We start from the raw sequence: 21,457 nt of genomic DNA, 5'->3' as shown, positions 1-21,457 counted from the left end.
CAGGGGGTACCGGTACAGAGTCAACGTGGAGGCTATATACAGGGGGTACCGGTACAGAGTCAATGTGGAGGCTATATACAGGGGTACCGGAACAGAGTCAATGTGGAGGCTATATACAGGGGTACTGGTACAGAGTCAATGTGGAGGCTATATACAGGGGTACCAGTACAGAGTCAATGTGGAGACTATATACAGGAGGTACCGGTACAGAGTCAATGTGGAGGCTATATACAGGGGGTACCGGTACGGAGTCAATATAGAGGCTATATACAGGGGGTACCAGTACAGAGTCAATGTGGAGACTATATACAAGAGGTACCGGGACAGAGTCAATGTGGAGACTATATACAGGGGGTACTGGTACATAGTCAATGTGGAGGCTATATACAGACTATATACAGGAGGTACCGGTACAGAGTCAATGTGGAGGCTTTATACAGGGGGTACCGTTACAGAGTCAATGTGGAGACTATATACAGGGGGTACCGGTACAGAGTCAATGTGGAGACTATATACAAGAGGTACCGGTACAGAGTCAATGTGGAGACTATATACAGGGGGTACCTGTTAGTAATGAGGCTATATACAGGGGGTACCGGTTAGTAATGAGGCTATATACAGGGGGTACCGGTTAGTACTGAGGCTATATACAGGGGGTACCGGTTAGTAATGAGGCTATATACAGGGGGTACCGGTTAGTAATGAGGCTATATACAGGGGGTACCGGTTAGTACTGAGGCTATATACAGGGGGTACCGGTTAGTAATGAGGCTATATACAGGGGGTACCGGTACAGAGTCAGGGTTAAAGGACATGTCAGTTACATACTGGCTGGGCTGTAGTGGGGTTGGGTTAGAGGTCAGGGGTTAGGGGTCAGGGTTAAAGGACATGTCAGTTACATACTGGCTGGGCTGTAGTGGGGTGGGGTTAGAGGTCAGGGTTAAAGGACATGTCAGTTACATACTGGCTGGGCTGTAGTGGGGTTGGGTTAGAGGTCAGGGTTAAAGGACATGTCAGTTACATACTGGCTGGGCTGTAGTGGGGTTGGGTTAGAGGTCAGGGGTTAGGGGTCAGGGTTAAAGGACATGTCAGTTACATACTGGCTGGGCTGTAGTGGGGTTGGGTTAGAGGTCAGGGGTTAGGGGTCAGGGTTAAAGGACATGTCAGTTACATACTGGCTGGGCTGTAGTGGGGTTGGGTTAGAGGTCAGGGGTTAGGGGTCAGGGTTAAAGGACATGTCAGTTACATACTGGCTGGGCTGTAGTGGGGTTGGGTTAGAGGTCAGGGGTTAGGGGTCAGGGTTAAAGGACATGTCAGTTACATACTGGCTGGGCTGTAGTGGGGTTGGGTTAGAGGTCAGGGGTTAGGGGTCAGGGTTAAAGGACATGTCAGTTACATACTGGCTGGGCTGTAGTGGGGTTGGGTTAGGGGTAAGGGGTTAGAAGTCAGGGTTAAAGGACATGTCAGTTACATACTGGCTGGGCTGTAGTGGGGTTGGGTTAGGGGTTAGAGGTCAGGGTTAAAGGACATGTCAGTTACATACTGGCTGGGCTGTAGTGGGGTTGGGTTAGGGGTCAGGGTTAAAGGACATGTCAGTTACATACTGGCTGGGCTGTAGTGGGGTTAGGGGTTAGAGGTCAGGGTTAAAGGACATGTCAGTTACATACTGGCTGGGCTGTAGTGGGACTGGGCAGGGGAGAACGGTTAGGGTCAGAGGTTAGGGTTAGCTTACATAGCGGCTGGGCTGTAGTGGGACTGGGCAGGGGAGAACGGTTAGTGTCAGAGGTTAGGGTTAACTTACATAGCGGCTGGGCTGTAGTGGGACTGGGCAGGGGAGAACGGTTAGGGTCAGAGGTTAGGGTTAACTTACATAGCGGCTGGGCTGTAGTGGGACTGGGCAGGGGAGAACGGTTAGGGTCAGAGGTTAGGGGGTTAGGGTTAACTTACATAGCGGCTGGGCTGTAGTGGGACTGGGCAGGGGAGAACGGTTAGGGTCAGAGGTTAGGGTTAGGTTAACTTACATAGTGGCTGGGCTGTAGTGGGACTGGGCAGGGGAAAGTCCTCAGTGAAGTTGACGTTACACATGTCAGTACTACAGCAGCAGAAGTGATACGTCCCATTCTGGATCTGAGGAGGCAGGTTGGTTACCACGCAACGGTCGTCCCGACACTCCTGCTGGTCGCCAAGGTGAGTCCAACAACCTAGAGGTGACAGGAGGGAGGGGAGATGAAGTGATGGGGAGAAAGAGAGGCAGTATGTCTGTGCTTCAGTGGACCTTGCTGATCCAGCAGGCAGATGTCCCGGGGAGAGAATTCATATACAGTACCAGTCAACAGTCTGAACACACCTACTCATTAAAGGGGTTTTCTTTATTTTTACTATTTTCTACATAGACTAGAAGTGACTAGTAGTGAAGACATCAGAATTATTAAATAACACATATGGAATCATGTGTGTGGTGCTGGGTTAGGGTTAGTTGTAGACTGTGTGTGGTGCTGGATTGGGGTTAGTTGTAGACTGTGTGTGGTGCTGGGTTGGGGTTAGTTGTAGACTGTGTGTGGTGCTGGATTGGGGTTAGTTGTAGACTGTATGGTGCTGGGTTAGGGTTAGTTGTGGACTGTGTATGGTGATGGGTTAGGGTTAGTTGCAGACTGTGTGGTGCTGGGTTGGGGTTAATTGTAGACTGTGTGTGGTGCTGGGTTAGTTGTAGACTGTGTGTGGTGCTGGGTAAGGGTTAGTTGTAGACTGTGTATGGTGATGGGTTAGGGTTAGTTGTAGACTGTGTGTGGTGCTGGGTTAGTTGTAGACTGTGTGTGGTGCTGGGTTAGGGTTAATTGTGGATTGTGTGTGGTGCTGGGTTAGGGTTAGTTGTAGACTGTGTGTGGTGCTGGGTTAGTTGTAGACTGTGTGTGGTGCTGGGTTAGGGTTAGTTGTAGACTGTGTGTGGTGCTGGGTTAGGGTTAGTTGTAGACTGTGTGTGGTGCTGGGTTAGTTGCAGACTGTGTGTGGTGCTGGGTTAGGGTTAATTGTGGACTGTGTGTGGTGCTGGGTTAGGGTTAGTTGTAGACTGTGTGTGGTGCTGGGTTAGGGTTAGTTGTAGACTGTGTGTGGTGCTGGGTTAGGGTTAGTTGTAGACTGTGTGTGGTGCTGGGTTAGGGTTAGTTGTAGACTGTGTGTGGTGCTGGGTTAGTTGCAGACTGTGTGTGGTGCTGGGTTAGGGTTAATTGTGGACTGTGTGTGGTGCTGGGTTAGGGTTAGTTGTAGACTGTGTGCGGTGCTGGGTTGGGGTTAGTTGCAGACTGTGTGTGGTGCTGGGTTGGGGTTAGTTGTAGACTGTGTGTGGTGCTGGATTGGGGCTAGTTGCAGACTGTGTGTGGTGCTGGGTTAGGGCTAGTTGTAGACTGTGTGTGGTGCTGGGTTAGGGCTAGTTGTAGACTGTGTGTGGTGCTGGGTTAGGGCTAGTTGTAGACTGTGTGTGGTGCTGGGTTAGGGCTAGTTGTAGACTGTGTGTGGTGCTGGATTGGGGCTAGTTGCAGACTGTGTGTGGTGCTGGGTTAGGGCTAGTTGTAGACTGTGTGTGGTGCTGGGTTAGGGCTAGTTGTAGACTGTGTGTGGTGCTGGATTGGGGCTAGTTGCAGACTGTGTGTGGTGCTGGGTTAGGGCTAGTTGTAGACTGTGTGTGGTGCTGGGTTAGGGCTAGTTGTAGACTGTGTGTGGTGCTGGGTTAGGGTTAGTTGTAGACTGTGTGTGGTGCTGGATTGGGGCTAGTTGCAGACTGTGTGTGGTGCTGGGTTAGGGCTAGTTGTAGACTGTGTGTGGTGCTGGGTTAGGGCTAGTTGTAGACTGTGTGTGGTGCTGGGTTAGGGCTAGTTGTAGACTGTGTGTGGTGCTGGGTTAGGGCTAGTTGTAGACTGTGTGCGGTGCTGGGTTGGGGTTAGTTGCAGACTGTGTGTGGTGCTGGGTTGGGGTTAGTTGTAGACTGTGTGTGGTGCTGGATTGGGGCTAGTTGCAGACTGTGTGTGGTGCTGGGTTAGGGCTAGTTGTAGACTGTGTGTGGTGCTGGGTTAGGGCTAGTTGTAGACTGTGTGTGGTGCTGGGTTAGGGCTAGTTGTAGACTGTGTGTGGTGCTGGGTTAGGGCTAGTTGTAGACTGTGTGTGGTGCTGGGTTAGTTGTAGACTGTGTGTGGTGCTGGGTTGGGGTTAGTTGTAGACTGTGTGTGGTGCTGGGTTAGGGTTAGTTGTAGACTGTGTGTGGTGCTGGTTAGGGTTAGTTGTAGACTGTGTGTGGTGCTGGGTTGGGGTTAGTTGTAGACTGTGTGTGGTGCTGGGTTAGGGCTAGTTGTAGACTGTGTGTGGTGCTGGGTTAGGGCTAGTTGTAGTCTGTGTGTGGTGCTGGGTTAGGGTTAGTTGCAGACTGTGTGTGGTGCTGGGTTGGGGTTAGTTGCAGACTGTGTGTGGTGCTGGGTTGGGGTTAGTTGCAGACTGTGTGTGGTGCTGGGTTGGGGTTAGTTGTAGACTGTGTGTGGTGCTGGGTTGGGGTTAGTTGTAGACTGTGTGTGGTGCTGGGTTAGGGCTAGTTGTAGACTGTGTGTGGTGCTGGGTTAGGGTTAGTTGTAGACTGTGTGTGGTGCTGGGTTAGGGTTAGTTGTAGACTGTGTGTGGTGCTGGGTTAGGGGTCTAGTTGTAGACTGTGTGTGGTGCTGGGTTAGGGCTAGTTGTAGACTGTGTGTGGTGCTGGGTTAGGGTTAGTTGTAGACTGTGTGTGGTGCTGGGTTGGGGTTAGTTGCAGACTGTGTGTGGTGCTGGGTTGGGGTTAGTTGCAGACTGTGTGTGGTGCTGGGTTGGGGTTAGTTGTAGACTGTGTGTGGTGCTGGGTTAGGGTTAGTTGTAGACTGTGTGTGGTGCTGGGTTAGGGCTAGTTGTAGACTGTGTGTGGTGCTGGGTTAGGGCTAGTTGCAGACTGTGTGTGGTGCTGGGTTAGGGCTAGTTGTAGACTGTGTGTGGTGCTGGGTTAGTTGTAGACTGTGTGTGGTGCTGGGTTGGGGTTAGTGGTAGACTGTGTGTGGTGCTGGGTTAGGGTTAGTTGTAGACTGTGTGTGGTGCTGGGTTAGGGCTAGTTGTAGACTGTGTGTGGTGCTGGATTGGGGCTAGTTGTAGACTGTGTGTGGTGCTGGGTTAGGGCTAGTTGTAGACTGTGTGTGGTGCTGGGTTAGGGGTTAGTTGTAGACTGTGTGTGGTGCTGGGTTAGGGCTAGTTGTAGACTGTGTGCGGTGCTGGGTTGGGGTTAGTTGCAGACTGTGTGTGGTGCTGGGTTGGGGTTAGTTGTAGACTGTGTGTGGTGCTGGATTGGGGCTAGTTGCAGACTGTGTGTGGTGCTGGGTTAGGGCTAGTTGTAGACTGTGTGTGGTGCTGGGTTAGGGCTAGTTGTAGACTGTGTGTGGTGCTGGGTTAGGGCTAGTTGTAGACTGTGTGTGGTGCTGGGTTAGGGCTAGTTGTAGACTGTGTGTGGTGCTGGGTTAGTTGTAGACTGTGTGTGGTGCTGGGTTGGGGTTAGTTGTAGACTGTGTGTGGTGCTGGGTTAGGGTTAGTTGTAGACTGTGTGTGGTGCTGGGTTAGGGCTAGTTGTAGACTGTGTGTGGTGCTGGGTTGGGGTTAGTTGTAGACTGTGTGTGTGCTGGGTTAGGGCTAGTTGTAGACTGTGTGTGGTGCTGGGTTAGGGCTAGTTGTAGTCTGTGTGTGGTGCTGGGTTAGGGTTAGTTGTAGACTGTGTGTGGTGCTGGGTTGGGGTTAGTTGTAGACTGTGTGCGGTGCTGGGTTGGGGTTAGTTGCAGACTGTGTGTGGTGCTGGGTTGGGGTTAGTTGTAGACTGTGTGTGGTGCTGGATTGGGGCTAGTTGCAGACTGTGTGTGGTGCTGGGTTAGGGCTAGTTGTAGACTGTGTGTGGTGCTGGGTTAGGGCTAGTTGTAGACTGTGTGTGGTGCTGGGTTAGGGCTAGTTGTAGACTGTGTGTGGTGCTGGGTTAGGGCTAGTTGTAGACTGTGTGTGGTGCTGGGTTAGTTGTAGACTGTGTGTGGTGCTGGGTTGGGGTTAGTTGTAGACTGTGTGTGGTGCTGGGTTAGGGTTAGTTGTAGACTGTGTGTGGTGCTGGGTTAGGGCTAGTTGTAGACTGTGTGTGGTGCTGGGTTGGGGTTAGTTGTAGACTGTGTGTGGTGCTGTGTTAGGGCTAGTTGTAGACTGTGTGTGGTGCTGGGTTAGGGCTAGTTGTAGTCTGTGTGTGGTGCTGGGTTAGGGTTAGTTGTAGACTGTGTGTGGTGCTGGGTTGGGGTTAGTTGCAGACTGTGTGTGGTGCTGGGTTGGGGTTAGTTGCAGACTGTGTGTGGTGCTGGGTTGGGGTTAGTTGTAGACTGTGTGTGGTGCTGGGTTGGGGTTAGTTGTAGACTGTGTGTGGTGCTGGATTGGGGCTAGTTGCAGACTGTGTGTGGTGCTGGGTTAGGGCTAGTTGTAGACTGTGTGTGGTGCTGGGTTAGGGCTAGTTGTAGACTGTGTGTGGTGCTGGGTTAGGGCTAGTTGTAGACTGTGTGTGGTGCTGGGTTAGGGCTAGTTGTAGACTGTGTGTGGTGCTGGGTTAGTTGTAGACTGTGTGTGGTGCTGGGTTGGGGTTAGTTGTAGACTGTGTGTGGTGCTGGGTTAGGGTTAGTTGTAGACTGTGTGTGGTGCTGGGTTAGGGCTAGTTGTAGACTGTGTGTGGTGCTGGGTTGGGGTTAGTTGTAGACTGTGTGTGGTGCTGGGTTAGGGCTAGTTGTAGACTGTGTGTGGTGCTGGGTTAGGGCTAGTTGTAGACTGTGTGTGGTGCTGGGTTAGGGCTAGTTGTAGTCTGTGTGTGGTGCTGGGTTAGGGTTAGTTGTAGACTGTGTGTGGTGCTGGGTTGGGGTTAGTTGCAGACTGTGTGTGGTGCTGGGTTGGGGTTAGTTGCAGACTGTGTGTGGTGCTGGGTTGGGGTTAGTTGTAGACTGTGTGTGGTGCTGGGTTGGGGTTAGTTGTAGACTGTGTGTGGTGCTGGGTTAGGGCTAGTTGTAGACTGTGTGTGGTGCTGGGTTAGGGTTAGTTGTAGACTGTGTGTGGTGCTGGGTTAGGGTTAGTTGTAGACTGTGTGTGGTGCTGGGTTAGGGCTAGTTGTAGACTGTGTGTGGTGCTGGGTTAGGGCTGTTGTAGACTGTGTGTGGTGCTGGGTTAGGGCTAGTTGTAGACTGTGTGTGGTGCTGGGTTAGGGTTAGTTGTAGACTGTGTGTGGTGCTGGGTTGGGGTTAGTTGCAGACTGTGTGTGGTGCTGGGTTGGGGTTAGTTGCAGACTGTGTGTGGTGCTGGGTTGGGTTAGTTGTAGACTGTGTGTGGTGCTGGGTTAGGGTTAGTTGTAGACTGTGTGTGGTGCTGGGTTAGGGCTAGTTGTAGACTGTGTGTGGTGCTGGGTTAGGGCTAGTTGCAGACTGTGTGTGGTGCTGGGTTGGGGTTAGTTGTAGACTGTGTGTGGTGCTGGGTTAGGGTTAGTTGTAGACTGTGTGTGGTGCTGGGTTAGGGCTAGTTGTAGACTGTGTGTGGTGCTGGGTTAGGGCTAGTTGTAGACTGTGTGTGGTGCTGGGTTAGGGCTAGTTGTAGACTGTGTGTGGTGCTGGGTTAGGGTTAGTTGTAGACTGTGTGTGGTGCTGGATTGGGGCTAGTTGTAGACTGTGTGCGGTGCTGGGTTAGGGCTAGTTGTAGACTGTGTGCGGTGCTGGGTTGGGGTTAGTTGCAGACTGTGTGTGGTGCTGGGTTGGGGTTAGTTGTAGACTGTGTGTGGTGCTGGATTGGGGCTAGTTGCAGACTGTGTGTGGTGCTGGGTTAGGGCTAGTTGTAGACTGTGTGTGGTGCTGGGTTAGGGCTAGTTGTAGACTGTGTGTGGTGCTGGGTTAGGGCTAGTTGTAGTCTGTGTGTGGTGCTGGGTTAGGGTTAGTTGTAGACTGTGTGTGGTGCTGGGTTGGGGTTAGTTGCAGACTGTGTGTGGTGCTGGGTTGGGGTTAGTTGCAGACTGTGTGTGGTGCTGGGTTGGGGTTAGTTGTAGACTGTGTGTGGTGCTGGGTTGGGGTTAGTTGTAGACTGTGTGTGGTGCTGGGTTAGGGCTAGTTGTAGACTGTGTGTGGTGCTGGGTTAGGGCTAGTTGTAGACTGTGTGTGGTGCTGGGTTAGGGTTAGTTGTAGACTGTGTGTGGTGCTGGGTTGGGGTTAGTTGCAGACTGTGTGTGGTGCTGGGTTGGGGTTAGTTGCAGACTGTGTGTGGTGCTGGGTTGGGGTTAGTTGTAGACTGTGTGTGGTGCTGGGTTAGGGTTAGTTGTAGACTGTGTGTGGTGCTGGGTTAGGGCTAGTTGTAGACTGTGTGTGGTGCTGGGTTAGGGCTAGTTGTAGACTGTGTGTGGTGCTGGGTTAGGGCTAGTTGTAGACTGTGTGTGGTGCTGGGTTAGGGCTAGTTGTAGACTGTGTGTGGTGCTGGGTTAGGGTTAGTTGTAGACTGTGTGTGGTGCTGGGTTAGGGTTAGTTGTAGACTGTGTGTGGTGCTGGATTGGGGCTAGTTGCAGACTGTGTGTGGTGCTGGGTTAGGGCTAGTTGTAGACTGTGTGTGGTGCTGGGTTAGGGCTAGTTGTAGACTGTGTGTGGTGCTGGGTTAGGGCTAGTTGTAGACTGTGTGCGGTGCTGGGTTGGGGTTAGTTGCAGACTGTGTGTGGTGCTGGGTTGGGGTTAGTTGTAGACTGTGTGTGGTGCTGGATTGGGGCTAGTTGCAGACTGTGTGTGGTGCTGGGTTAGGGCTAGTTGTAGACTGTGTGTGGTGCTGGGTTAGGGCTAGTTGTAGACTGTGTGTGGTGCTGGGTTAGGGCTAGTTGTAGACTGTGTGTGGTGCTGGGTTAGGGCTAGTTGTAGACTGTTTGTGGTGCTGGGTTAGTTGTAGACTGTGTGTGGTGCTGGGTTGGGGTTAGTTGCAGACTGTGTGTGGTGCTGGGTTGGGGTTAGTTGTAGACTGTGTGTGGTGCTGGGTTAGGGCTAGTTGTAGACTGTGTGTGGTGCTGGGTTAGGGCTAGTTGCAGACTGTGTGTGGTGCTGGGTTGGGGTTAGTTGCAGACTGTGTGTGGTGCTGGGTTGGGGTTAGTTGCAGACTGTGTGTGGTGCTGGGTTGGGGTTAGTTGCAGACTGTGTGTGGTGCTGGGTTAGGGCTAGTTGCAGACTGTGTGTGGTGCTGGGTTGGGGTTAGTTGTAGACTGTGTGTGGTGCTGGGTTAGGGTTAGTTGTAGACTGTGTGTGGTGCTGGGTTAGGGCTAGTTGTAGACTGTGTGTGGTGCTGGGTTAGGGTTAGTTGTAGACTGTGTGTGGTGCTGGGTTAGGGCTAGTTGTAGACTGTGTGTGGTGCTGGGTTAGGGCTAGTTGTAGACTGTGTGTGGTGCTGGGTTGGGGCTAGTTGTAGACTGTGTGTGGTGCTGGGTTGGGGTTAGTTGTAGACTGTGTGTGGTGCTGGGTTAGGGCTAGTTGTAGACTGTGTGTGGTGCTGGGTTAGGGCTAGTTGTAGACTGTGTGTGGTGCTGGGTTGGGGCTAGTTGTAGACTGTGTGGTGCTGGGTTGGGGCTAGTTGCAGACTGTGTGTGGTGCTGGGTTGGGGTTAGTTGTAGACTGTGTGTGGTGCTGGGTTGGGGCTAGTTGTAGACTGTGTGTGGTGCTGGGTTAGGGTTAGTTGTAGACTGTGTGTGGTGCTGGGTTAGGGCTAGTTGTAGACTGTGTGTGGTGCTGGGTTAGGGCTAGTTGTAGACTGTGTGTGGTGCTGGGTTAGGGCTAGTTGTAGACTGTGTGTGGTGCTGGGTTGGGGCTAGTTGCAGACTGTGTGTGGTGCTGGGTTGGGGCTAGTTGCAGACTGTGTGTGGTGCTGGGTTAGGGTTAGTTGCAGACGGTCACCTTGTTTGACCAGCCTGACGTCTCCAGGAGGACTCTTCTCCCAGAGGCCGAAGCAGTGAGATCCTTTAGAGCAGTGGATCGTGGTGTTCTCAGGGGAAACCCGTCCCTCCCCCACCGCCACGCGCTCCATCTCCCACTGCTGCTGCTGCTCAGTGAAGGCACACTGCCTCTCCTTCTGCTGGTCAGCTGAGGGGGGAGGGGCGGTATTCATTCCTCATTCAGCAAACAGAGATGCTCTCAAGAAACACTCAGGAAACACATGAGACAGTACACAATCAGACCAGAACAACCTCCCCCCGACCTCCCCTACCACCAAGCCATCTCTAATCAGACCACTACAACCTCCCCCGACCTCCCCCTCCCACCAACCCATCTCTTCTCTAAATCAGACCACTACAGCCTCCCCCGGACCTCCCACCAACCCATCTCTTCTCTAATCAGACCACTACAACCTCCCCCTACCACCAACCCATCTCTTCTCTAATCAGACCACTACAACCTCCCCCGACCTCCCCCTTACCACCAAGCCATCTCTTCTCTAAATCAGACCACTACAGCCTCCCCCGACCTCCCACCAACCCATCTCTTCTCTAATCAGACCACTACAACCTCCCCCGACCTCCCCCCTCCCACCAACCCATCTCTTCTCTAAATCAGACCACTACAGCCTCCCCCGGACCTCCCACCAACCCATCTCTAATCAGACCACTACAACCTCCCCCTACCACCAACCCATCTCTTCTCTAATCAGACCACTACAGCCTCCCCCTACCACCTACCCATCTCTTCTCTAATCAGACCACTACAACCTCCCCCGACCTCCCCCTACCACCAAGCCATCTCTTCTCTAATCAGACCACTACAGCCTCCCCCGACCTCCCCCTACCAACCCATCTCTTCTCTAATCAGACCACTACAACCTCCCCCTACCACCAACCCATCTCTTCTCTAATCAGACCACTACAACCTCCCCCCGACCTCCCCCCACCACCACCAACCCATCTCTTCTCTAATCAGACCACTACAGCCTCCCCCTACCACCAACCCATCTCTTCTCTAATCAGACCACTACAACCTCCCCCCACCACCAACCCATCTCTTCTAATCAGACCACTACAACCTCCCCCACTACCTCCCCCTACCACCAACCCATCTCTTCTCTAAATCAGACCACTACAGCCTCCCCCCGACCACCAACCCATCTCTTCTCTAATCAGACCACTACAACCTCCCCCCGACCTCCCCTACCACCAACCCATCTCTAATCAGACCACTACAGCCTCCCCCCGACCTCCCACCAACCCATCTCTTCTCTAATCAGACCACTACAACCTCCCCCGACCTCCCCCCACCACCAACCCATCTCCAATCAGACCACTACAGCCTCCCCTACCACCAACCCATCTCCAATCAGACCACTACAGCCTCCCCTACCACCAACCCATCTCTAATCAGACCACTACAGCCTCCCCCGACCTCCCCTACCACCAACCCATCTCTAATCAGACCACTACAGCCTCCCCCGACCTCCACCTACCACCAACCCATCTCTAATCAGACCACTACAGCCTCCCCCCGGACCTCCCACCAACCCATCTCTTCTCTAATCAGACCACTACAACCTCCCCTACCACCAACCCATCTCTTCTCTAATCAGACCACTACAACCTCCCCCCCGACCTCCCCCTACCACCAACCCATCTCTTCTCTAATCAGACCACTACAGCCTCCCCCACCACCAACCCATCTCTAATCAGACCACTACAGCATCCCCCACCACCAACCCATCTCTCCAATCAGACCACTACAGCCTCCCCCCTACCACCAACCCATCTCTAATCAGACCACTACAGCCTCCCCTGACCACCACCAACCCATCTCTAATCAGACCACTACAGCCTCCCCCCACCACCAACCCATCTCTCTATTCAGACCACTACAGCCTCCCCCACCACCAATCCATCTCTTAATCAGACCACTACAGCCTCCCCCGACCACCAACCCATCTCCAATCAGACCACTACAGCCTCCACCCACCACCAACCCATCTCTAATCAGACCACTACAGCCTCCCCCACCACCAACCCATCTCTTCTCTCATCAGACCATTCCAGCCTCCCCCGACCACCAACCCATCTCTTCTCTAATCAGACCACTACAGCCTCCCCCCGACCTCCCCCTACCAACCCATCTCTAATCAGACCACTACAGCCTCCCCTAAATACCACCAACCCATCTCTTCTCTAATCAGACCACTACAGCCTCCCCCGACCACCACCAACCCATCTCTAATCAGACCACTACAGCCTCCCCCCCTCCCACCACCAACCCATCTCTTCTCTAATCAGACCACTACAGCCTCCCCCGACCTCCCTTACCACCAACCCATCTCTAATCAGACCACTACAGCCTCCCCCAACCTCCCCCTACCACCAACCCATCTCTCTAATCAGACCACTACAGCCTCCCCGACCTCCCCCCACCACCAACCCATCTCTTCTCTAATCAGACCACTACAGCCTCCCCCGACCCCCTACCACCAACCCATCTCTTCAATCAGACCACTACAGCCTAACCCTGGTCTACTGTATTCCAGACCCACAACAACAACTACTACATTAACCCATCTCTAATCAGACCCACTACACATTAACCCTGGTCTACCCCAACCCACTACTAATTAATCTTGGTCTACTGAAATCCAGACCCACTACTACATCAACCCTGGTCTACTGTATTTCCCCCACCATTAACCCATCTCCTGAATCAGACCCACTACTACATTCCCCTGGTCTACCAGACCCACTACTAATCAACCCTGCTCTCCTGTATTCCAGACCCCACTCTCTAATCAACCCTACTGTAATCCAGACCCCACCACCAACCCTGGTCTCTAATCAGACCACTACAGCCCTGGTCTACTGTAATCCCAACCCATCTCTAATCAGACCACTACAATCCTCCCCACCACCAAACCCATCTCTAATCAGACCACTACAGCCTCCCCTACTGTACCACCAACCCATCTCTAATCAACCACTACAGTAATCCCCCACTACTACATTAACCCTGGTCTACTAATCCAGACCCACTACTACATTAACCCTGGTCTACTGTAATCAGACCACTACTACATTAACCCTGGTCCTCCTCCTCCTCCTGCTACATTAACCCTGGTCCGCCTCCTCCTCCTGCTACATTAACCACTGGTCCTCCTCCTCCTCCTCCCATCTACATTAACCCTGGTCCTCCCCTCCTCCTCCCATCTCTAATCAGACCACTACAGCCTCCTACTACCACCAACCCATCTTCTGTGTCAGACCACTACAGCCTCCCCCCTTCCACCAACCCATCTCTAATCAGACCACTACAGCCTCCCCCTACCACCAGACCCATTAATCAGACCACTATGGGTAAGGATTAGAGTGACCAACCCATCTCAGGGTTAGACCACTGACAGTATTCCCTATGGGACCACCAGGGGACCTCTATGGGTCAGGGTTAGAGTGAGGGAGTATTCCTCTATGGGTCAGGGTTAGAGTGAGGGAGTATTCCTCTATGGGTTAGAGTGACCACCATTCCATCTCCAATCAGACCACTACAGTCCTCCCCCCCTGACCACCAACCCATCTCCAATCAGACCTCTATGGGTTAGAGTGAGGGGAGTATTCCTCTATGAGTCACCAACCCATTCTCTATGGGACCAGGGTTACAGACCTCCCCCCACCACCAACCCATTGCTCTAATCAGACCACTACAGTATTCCTCTATGGGTCAGGGGTAGAGTGAGGGGAGTATTCCTCTATGGGTTAGAGTGGGGGACCATTCCCATCTCTTAATCAGACCACTCTATGGGTCCCCCCGACCAATTCCCTATGGGTCAGGGGTAGAGACAGGGTTAGAGTGAGGATTAGACCACTACAGTGAGGGGAGTATTCCTCTATGGGTCAAGAGACAGGGGAACTAATCAGACCACTACAGTATTCCTCTATGGGTCAGGGGTAGAGTCCCCCCCTACCACTATTCCTCTATGGGTCAGGGTTAGAGTCCCCCGGGGAGTATTCCTCTATGGGTCAGGGTTAGAGTGAGGGGAGTATTCCTCTATGGGTCTTAATCAGACCACTATTCCTCTATGGGTCAGGGTTAGAGTGATCTCTATTCTCTATGGGTCAGACCACTACAGTGAGGGGACTCTATGGGTCCCTCTATGGGTCAGGGTTAGAGACAGGGTTAATCAGACCATTAGAGCCTATTCCTCTATGGGTCCATGAGGATTAGAGTGAGGGGAGTATTCCTCTATGGGTCAGGGTTAGAGTGAGGGGAGTATTCCTCTATGGGTCAGGGTTAGAGTGATGGGAGTATTCCTCTATGGGACAGGGTTAGAGTGAGGATTAGAGTGAGGGGGGAGTATTCCTCTATGGGTCAGGGGTAGAGACAGGGTTAGAGTGAGGATTAGAGTGAGGGGAGTATTCCTCTATGGGTCAGGGGTAGAGACAGGGTTAGAGTGAGGATTAGAGAGAGGGGAGTATTCCTCCATGGGTCAGGGGTAGAGTGAGGGGAGTATTGCTCTATGGGTCAGGGTTACCAGTGATGGGAGTATTGCTCTATGGGTCAGGGTTACTACCAACCCACTCTTCTCTATCAGTCAGGGGTAGAGTGATGGGAGTATTCCTCTATGGGTCAGGGTTAGAGTGATGGGACCATTGCTCAGGGTCCACTTAGAGTGAACCCATTCCTCTATGGGTCAGACCCACTAGAGTGATGGGACCCTTCCTCTATGGGTCAGGGTTAGAGTGACCCATTCCTCTATGGGTCAGGGGTCTAGAGTGATGGGAGTATTCCTCTATGGGTCAGGGTTAGAGTGAACTATTCCTCTATGGGTCAGGGTTAGAGTGATGGGAGTATTCCTCCCTATGGGTTAGAGTGAGGGGGAGTATTCCTCTATGAGTCAGGGTTAGAGAGGGGGAGTATTCCTCTATGGGTCAGGGTTACCACTGAGGGGAGTATTCCTCTATGGGTCAGGGGTAGAGTGAGGGGAGTATTCCTCTATGGGTCAGGGTTAACCCTGGGATATTCCTCTATGGGTCAGGATTAGAGTGAGGGGACTATTGCTCTATGGGTCAGGGTTAGAGTGATGGGAGTATTGCTCTATGGGTCAGGGTTACTGACAGTATTCCTCTATGGGTCCCTAGAGTGACTGGAGTATTCCTCTATGGGTCAGGGTTAGAGTGAGGGGACTATTCCTCTATGGGTCAGGGGTAGAGTGAGGGGAGTATTCCTCTATGGGTCAGGGGTACAGTGACCCTGGAGTATTCCTCTATGGGTCAGGGTTACTACATTAACCCTTCCTCTATGGGTCAGGGGTACCCAGTGACTGGGAGTATTCCTCTATGGGTCAGGGTTAGAGTGATGGGAGTATTGCTCTATGGGTCAGGGTAGAGTGAGGGGACTATTCCTCTATGGGTCAGGGGTCCCACTATTCCTCTATGGGTCAGGGTTAAGTGATGGGAGTATTGCTCTATGGGTCAGGGGTACCCACTATTCCTCTATGGGTCAGGGTCTAGAGTGAGGGAGTATTCCTCTATGGGTCAGGGGTACATGAACCTCTATGGGTCAGGGTAGAGTCAGGGGACTATTCCTCTATGAGTCAGGGTTAGAGAGAGGAGTATTCCTCTAACCCTGGGTCAGGGTTAGAGTGATGGGAGTATTCCTCTATGGGTCAAGAGTGATGGGAGTATTGCTCTATGGGTCAGGGTTAGACCCACTGATGGGACATTCCTCTGGGTCAGGGTTAGAGTGAGGGGAGTATTCCTCTATGGGTCAGGGTTAGAGTGATGGGAGTATTCCTCTATGGGTCAGGGTTAGAGTGATGGGAGTATTGCTCTATGGGTCAGGGGTAGAGTGAGGGGACTATTCCTCTATGGGTCAGGGTTAGAGTGATGGGAGTATTCCTCTATGGGTCAGGGTTAGAGTGATGGGAGTATTGCTCTATGGGTCAGGGTAGAGTGAGGGGACTATTCCTCTATGGGTCAGGGTAGAGTGATGGGAGTATTCCTCTATGGGTCAGGGTTAGAGTGATGGGAGTATTGCTCTATGGGTCAGGGGTAGAGTGAACTATTCCTCTATGGGTCAGGGTAGAGTGAGGGGACATTCCTCTATGGGTCAGGGGTAGAGTGAGGGGTATTCCTCTATGGGTCAGAGTGAGGGGACTATTCCTCTATGAGTCAGGGTTAGAGAGAGGGGAGTATTCCTCTATGGGTCAGGGTTAGAGTGATGGGAGTATTCCTCTATGGGTCAGGGTTAGAGTGATGGGAGTATTGCTCTATGGGTCATTAGAGTGATGGGAGTATTCCTCTATGGGTCAGGTTAGAGTGAGGGGAGTATTCCTCTATGGGTTAGAGTGAGGGGACTATTCCTCTATGGGTCAGGGTTAGAGTGATGGGAGTATTCCTCTATGGGTCAGGGGTAGAGTGAGGGGAGTATTCCTCTATGGGTCAGGGTTAGAGTGATGGGAGTATTCCTCTATGGGTCAGGGTTAGAGTGAGGGGACTATTCCTCTATGGGTCAGGGTTAGAGACAGGGTTAGAGAGAGGGAGTATTCCTCTATGGGTCAGGATTAGAGTGAGGGGAGTATTCCTCTATGGGTCAGGGTTAGAGTGAGGGACTATTCCTCTATGGGTCAGGGTTAGAGACAGGGTTAGAGTGAGGGGAGTATTCCTCTATGGGTCAGGGTTAGAGTGATGGGGAGTATTCCTCTATGGGTCAGGGGGTAGAGTGAGGGGAGTATTCCTCTATGGGTCAGGGTTAGAGTGAGGGAGTATTCCTCTATGGGTCAGGGGTAGAGTGAGGGGAGTATTCCTCTATGGGTCAGAGTGAGGGGAGTATTCCTCTATGGGTCAGGGTTAGAGTGAGGGGAGTATTCCTCTATGGGTCAGGGTTAGAGTGAGGGGAGTATTCCTCTATGGGTCAGGGTTAGAGTGAGGGGAGTATTCCTCTATGGGTCAGGGTTAGAGTGAGGGGAGTATTCCTCTATGGGTTAGAGTTAGAGTGAGGGGAGTATTCCTCTATGGGTCAGGGTTAGAGTGAGGGGAGTATTCCTCTATGGGTCAGGGTTAGAGTGAGGGGACTATTCCTCTATGGGTCAGGGTTAGAGTGAGGGGAGTATTCCTCTATGGGTCAGGGGTAGAGTGAGGGGAGTATTCCTCTATGGGTCAGGGGTAGAGTGAGGGAGTATTCCTCTATGGGTCAGGGGTAGAGTGAGGGGAGTATTCCTCTATGGGTCAGGGTTAGAGTGAGGGGAGTATTCCTCTATGGGTCAGGGGTAGAGTGATGGGAGTATTCCTCTATGGGTCAGGGTTAGAGTGAGGGGAGTATTCCTCTATGGGTCAGGGTTAGAGTGAGGGAAGTATTCCTCTATGGGTCAGGGTTAGAGTGAGGGGAGTATTCCTCTATGGGTCAGGGTTAGAGTGATGGGAGTATTCCTCTATGGGTCAGGGTTAGAGTGATGGGAGTATTCCTCTATGGGTCAGGGGTAGAGACAGGGTTAGAGTGAGGATTAGAGTGAGGGAGTATTCCTCTATGGGTCAGGGTTAGAGTGAGGGGAGTATTCCTCTATGGGTCAGGGTTAGAGTGAGGGGAGTATTCCTCTATGGGTCAGGGGTAGAGTGAGGGGACTATTCCTCTATGGGTCAGGGTTAGAGTGAGGGGACTATTCCTCTATGGGTCAGGGTTAGAGTGAGGGGAGTATTCCTCTATGGGTTAGAGTGAGGGGAGTATTCCTCTATGGGTCAGGGTTAGAGTGAGGGGACTATTCCTCTATGGGTCAGGAGTGAGGGGAGTATTCCTCTATGGGTCAGGGGTAGAGTGAGGGAGTATTCCTCTATGGGTTAGGTGAGGATTAGAGTGAGGGGAGTATTCCTCTATGGGTCAGGGTTAGAGTGATGGGAGTATTCCTCTATGGGTCAGGGTTAGAGTGATGGGAGTATTCCTCTATGGGTCAGGGGTAGAGTTAGAGTGAGGATTATTATTCCTCTATGGGTCAGGGTTAGAGTGAGGGGAGTATTCCTCTATGGGTCAGGGTTAGAGTGAGGGGAGTATTCCTCTATGGGTCAGGGGTAGAGTGAGGGGACTATTCCTCTATGGGTCAGGATTAGAGTGATGGGAGTATTCCTCTATGGGTCAGGGGTAGAGTGAGGGGAGTATTCCTCTATGGGTCAGGGGTAGAGTGAGGGGAGTATTCCTCTATGGGTCAGGGAGTGAGGGGACTATTCCTCTATGGGTTAGAGTGAGGGGAGTATTCCTCTATGGGTCAGGGGTAGAGTGAGGGGAGTATTCCTCTATGGGTCAGGGTTAGAGTGAGGGAGTATTCCTCTATGGGTCAGGGTTAGAGTGAGGGGACTATTCCTCTATGGGTCAGGGTTAGAGTGAGGGAGTATTCCTCTATGGGTCAGGGGTAGAGTGAGGGGAGTATTCCTCTATGGGTCAGGGTTAGAGTGAGGGAGTATTCCTCTATGGGTCAGGGTTAGAGTGAGGGGAGTATTCCTCTATGGGTCAGGGTTAGAGTGAGGGGAGTATTCCTCTATGGGTCAGGGGTTAGAGTGAGGGGACTATTCCTCTATGGGTCAAGGTTAGAGTGAGGGGAGTATTCCTCTATGGGTTAGAGTGAGGGGAGTATTCCTCTATGGGTCAGGGGTAGAGTGAGGGGAGTATTCATCTATGGGTTAGAGTGAGGGGAGTATTCCTCTATGGGTCAGGGTTAGAGTGAGGGGAGTATTCCTCTATGGGTCAGGGTTAGAGTGGGGAGTATTCCTCTATGGGTCAGGGGTAGAGTGAGGGAGTATTCCTCTATGGGTCAGGGTTAGAGTGAGGGGAGTATTCCTCTATGGGTCAGGGGTAGAGTGAGGGGACTATTCCTCTATGGGTCAGGGTTAGAGAGTGAGGAGTATTCCTCTATGGGTCAGGGTTAGAGTGATGGGAGTATTCCTCTATGGGTCAGGGTTAGAGTGATGGGAGTATTCCTCTATGGGTCAGGGTTAGAGTGAGGGGAGTATTCCTCTATGGGTCAGGGTTAGAGTGAGGGGGAGTATTCCTCTATGGGTTAGAGTGAGGGGACTATTCCTCTATGGGTCAGGGTAGAGTGATGGGAGTATTCCTCTATGGGTCAGGGTAGAGTGAGGGGAGTATTCCTCTATGGGTCAGGGTTAGAGTGATGGGAGTATTCCTCTATGGGTCAGGGTTAGAGTGAGGGGACTATTCCTCTATGGGTCAGGGTTAGAGACAGGGTTAGAGGGGGAGTATTCCTCTATGGGTCAGGATTAGAGTGAGGGGAGTATTCCTCTATGGGTCAGGGTTAGAGTGAGGGGTATTCCTCTATGGGTCAGGGTTAGAGACAGGGTTAGAGTGAGGGGAGTATTCCTCTATGGGTCAGGGTTAGAGTGATGGGAGTATTCCTCTATGGGTCAGGGTTAGAGTGAGGGGAGTATTCCTCTATGGGTCAGGGTTAGAGTGAGGGGAGTATTCCTCTATGGGTCAGGGGTAGAGTGAGGGGAGTATTCCTCTATGGGTCAGGGTGAGGGGAGTATTCCTCTATGGGTCAGGGTTAGAGTGAGGGAGTATTCCTCTATGGGTCAGGGTTAGAGTGAGGGGAGTATTCCTCTATGGGTCAGGGTTAGAGTGAGGGGAGTATTCCTCTATGGGTCAGGGTTAGAGTGAGGGGAGTATTCCTCTATGGGTTAGAGTTAGAGTGAGGGGAGTATTCCTCTATGGGTCAGGGTTAGAGTGAGGGGAGTATTCCTCTATGGGTCAGGGTTAGAGTGAGGGGAGTATTCCTCTATGGGTCAGGGTTAGAGTGAGGGGAGTATTCCTCTATGGGTCAGGGTTAGAGTGATGGGAGTATTCCTCTATGGGTCAGGGTTAGAGTGAGGGGAGTATTCCTCTATGGGTCAGGGGTAGAGTGAGGGGAGTATTCCTCTATGGGTCAGGGTTAGAGTGAGGGGAGTATTCCTCTATGGGTCAGGGGTAGAGTGATGGGAGTATTCCTCTATGGGTCAGGATTAGAGTGAGGGAGTATTCCTCTATGGGTCAGGGTTAGAGTGAGGGAGTATTCCTCTATGGGTCAGGGTTAGAGTGAGGGGAGTGAGGGGAGTATTCCTCTATGGGTCAGGGTTAGAGTGATGGGAGTATTCCTCTATGGGTCAGGGTTAGAGTGATGGGAGTATTCCTCTATGGGTCAGGGTAGAGACAGGGTTAGAGTGAGGATTAGAGTGAGGGGAGTATTCCTCTATGGGTCAGGGTTAGAGTGAGGGGAGTATTCCTCTATGGGTCAGGGTTAGAGTGAGGGGAGTATTCCTCTATGGGTCAGGGGTAGAGTGAGGGGAGTATTCCTCTATGGGTCAGGATTAGAGTGAGGGGAGTATTCCTCTATGGTCAGGGTTAGAGTGATGGGAGTATTCCTCTATGGGTTAGAGTGAGGGAGTATTCCTCTATGGGTCAGGGTTAGAGTGAGGGGACTATTCCTCTATGGGTCAGGGTGAGGGGAGTATTCCTCTATGGGTCAGGGTTAGAGTGAGGGGAGTATTCCTCTATGGGTTAGGGAGGATTAGAGTGAGGGGAGTATTCCTCTATGGGTCAGGGTTAGAGTGATGGGAGTATTCCTCTATGGGTCAGGGTTAGAGTGATGGGAGTATTCCTCTATGGGTCAGGGGTAGAGACAGGGTTAGAGTGAGGATTAGAGTGAGGGGAGTATTCCTCTATGGGTCAGGGTTAGAGTGAGGGGAGTATTCCTCTATGGGTCAGGGTTAGAGTGAGGGGAGTATTCCTCTATGGGTCAGGGGTAGAGTGAGGGGACTATTCCTCTATGGGTCAGGATTAGAGTGATGGGAGTATTCCTCTATGGGTCAGGGGTTAGAGTGAGGGGAGTATTCCTCTATGGGTCAGGGGTAGAGTGAGGGGAGTATTCCTCTATGGGTCAGGATTAGAGTGAGGGGACTATTCCTCTATGGGTTAGAGTGAGGGGAGTATTCCTCTATGGGTCAGGGGTAGAGTGAGGGGAGTATTCCTCTATGGGTCAGGGTTAGAGTGAGGGGAGTATTCCTCTATGGGTCAGGGCAGAGTGAGGGGACTATTCCTCTATGGGTCAGGTTAGAGTGAGGGGAGTATTCCTCTATGGGTCAGGGTAGAGTGAGGGGAGTATTCCTCTATGGGTCAGGGGTAGAGTGAGGGGAGTATTCCTCTATGGGTCAGGGGTTAGAGTGAGGGAGTATTCCTCTATGGGTCAGGGTTAGAGTGAGGGGAGTATTCCTCTCCCTGGGTCAGGATTAGAGTGAGGGGACTATTCCTCTATGGGACAAGGTTAGAGTGAGGGGAGTATTCCTCTATGGGTTAGAGTGAGGGGAGTATTCCTATGGGTCAGGGGTAGAGTGAGGGGAGTATTCCTCTATGGGTTAGAGTGAGGGGAGTATTCCGCTATGGGTCAGGGGTAGAGTGAGGGGAGT

The 21,457-nt window shown here is 52.2% G+C and overlaps 1 protein-coding gene across 1 annotated transcript in view; it reads right to left on the bottom strand.

Annotated features, from left to right (window-relative positions):
- bmpr2b (bone morphogenetic protein receptor, type II b (serine/threonine kinase)) overlaps positions 1 to 21,457 on the bottom strand; it is a 69,020-nt gene that overhangs the window by 37,348 nt on the left and 10,215 nt on the right. The window contains exons 2-3 of the mRNA XM_064964071.1: positions 9,966 to 10,151; positions 2,022 to 2,201 (exon numbers count right to left, since the gene is read on the bottom strand). Coding sequence (XP_064820143.1) covers positions 2,022 to 2,201; positions 9,966 to 10,151 — 366 coding nt within the window. The remainder of the gene's footprint in view (positions 1 to 2,021; positions 2,202 to 9,965; positions 10,152 to 21,457) is intronic.

The sequence above is a fragment of the Oncorhynchus masou genome, unplaced genomic scaffold (genome assembly GCF_036934945.1).
Source record: "Oncorhynchus masou masou isolate Uvic2021 unplaced genomic scaffold, UVic_Omas_1.1 unplaced_scaffold_903, whole genome shotgun sequence".
Classification (NCBI taxonomy): domain Eukaryota; kingdom Metazoa; phylum Chordata; class Actinopteri; order Salmoniformes; family Salmonidae; genus Oncorhynchus; species Oncorhynchus masou.
The sequence above is the reverse complement of the archived record's forward strand: the minus strand, read 5'-3'. Positions and strand labels throughout refer to the sequence as shown.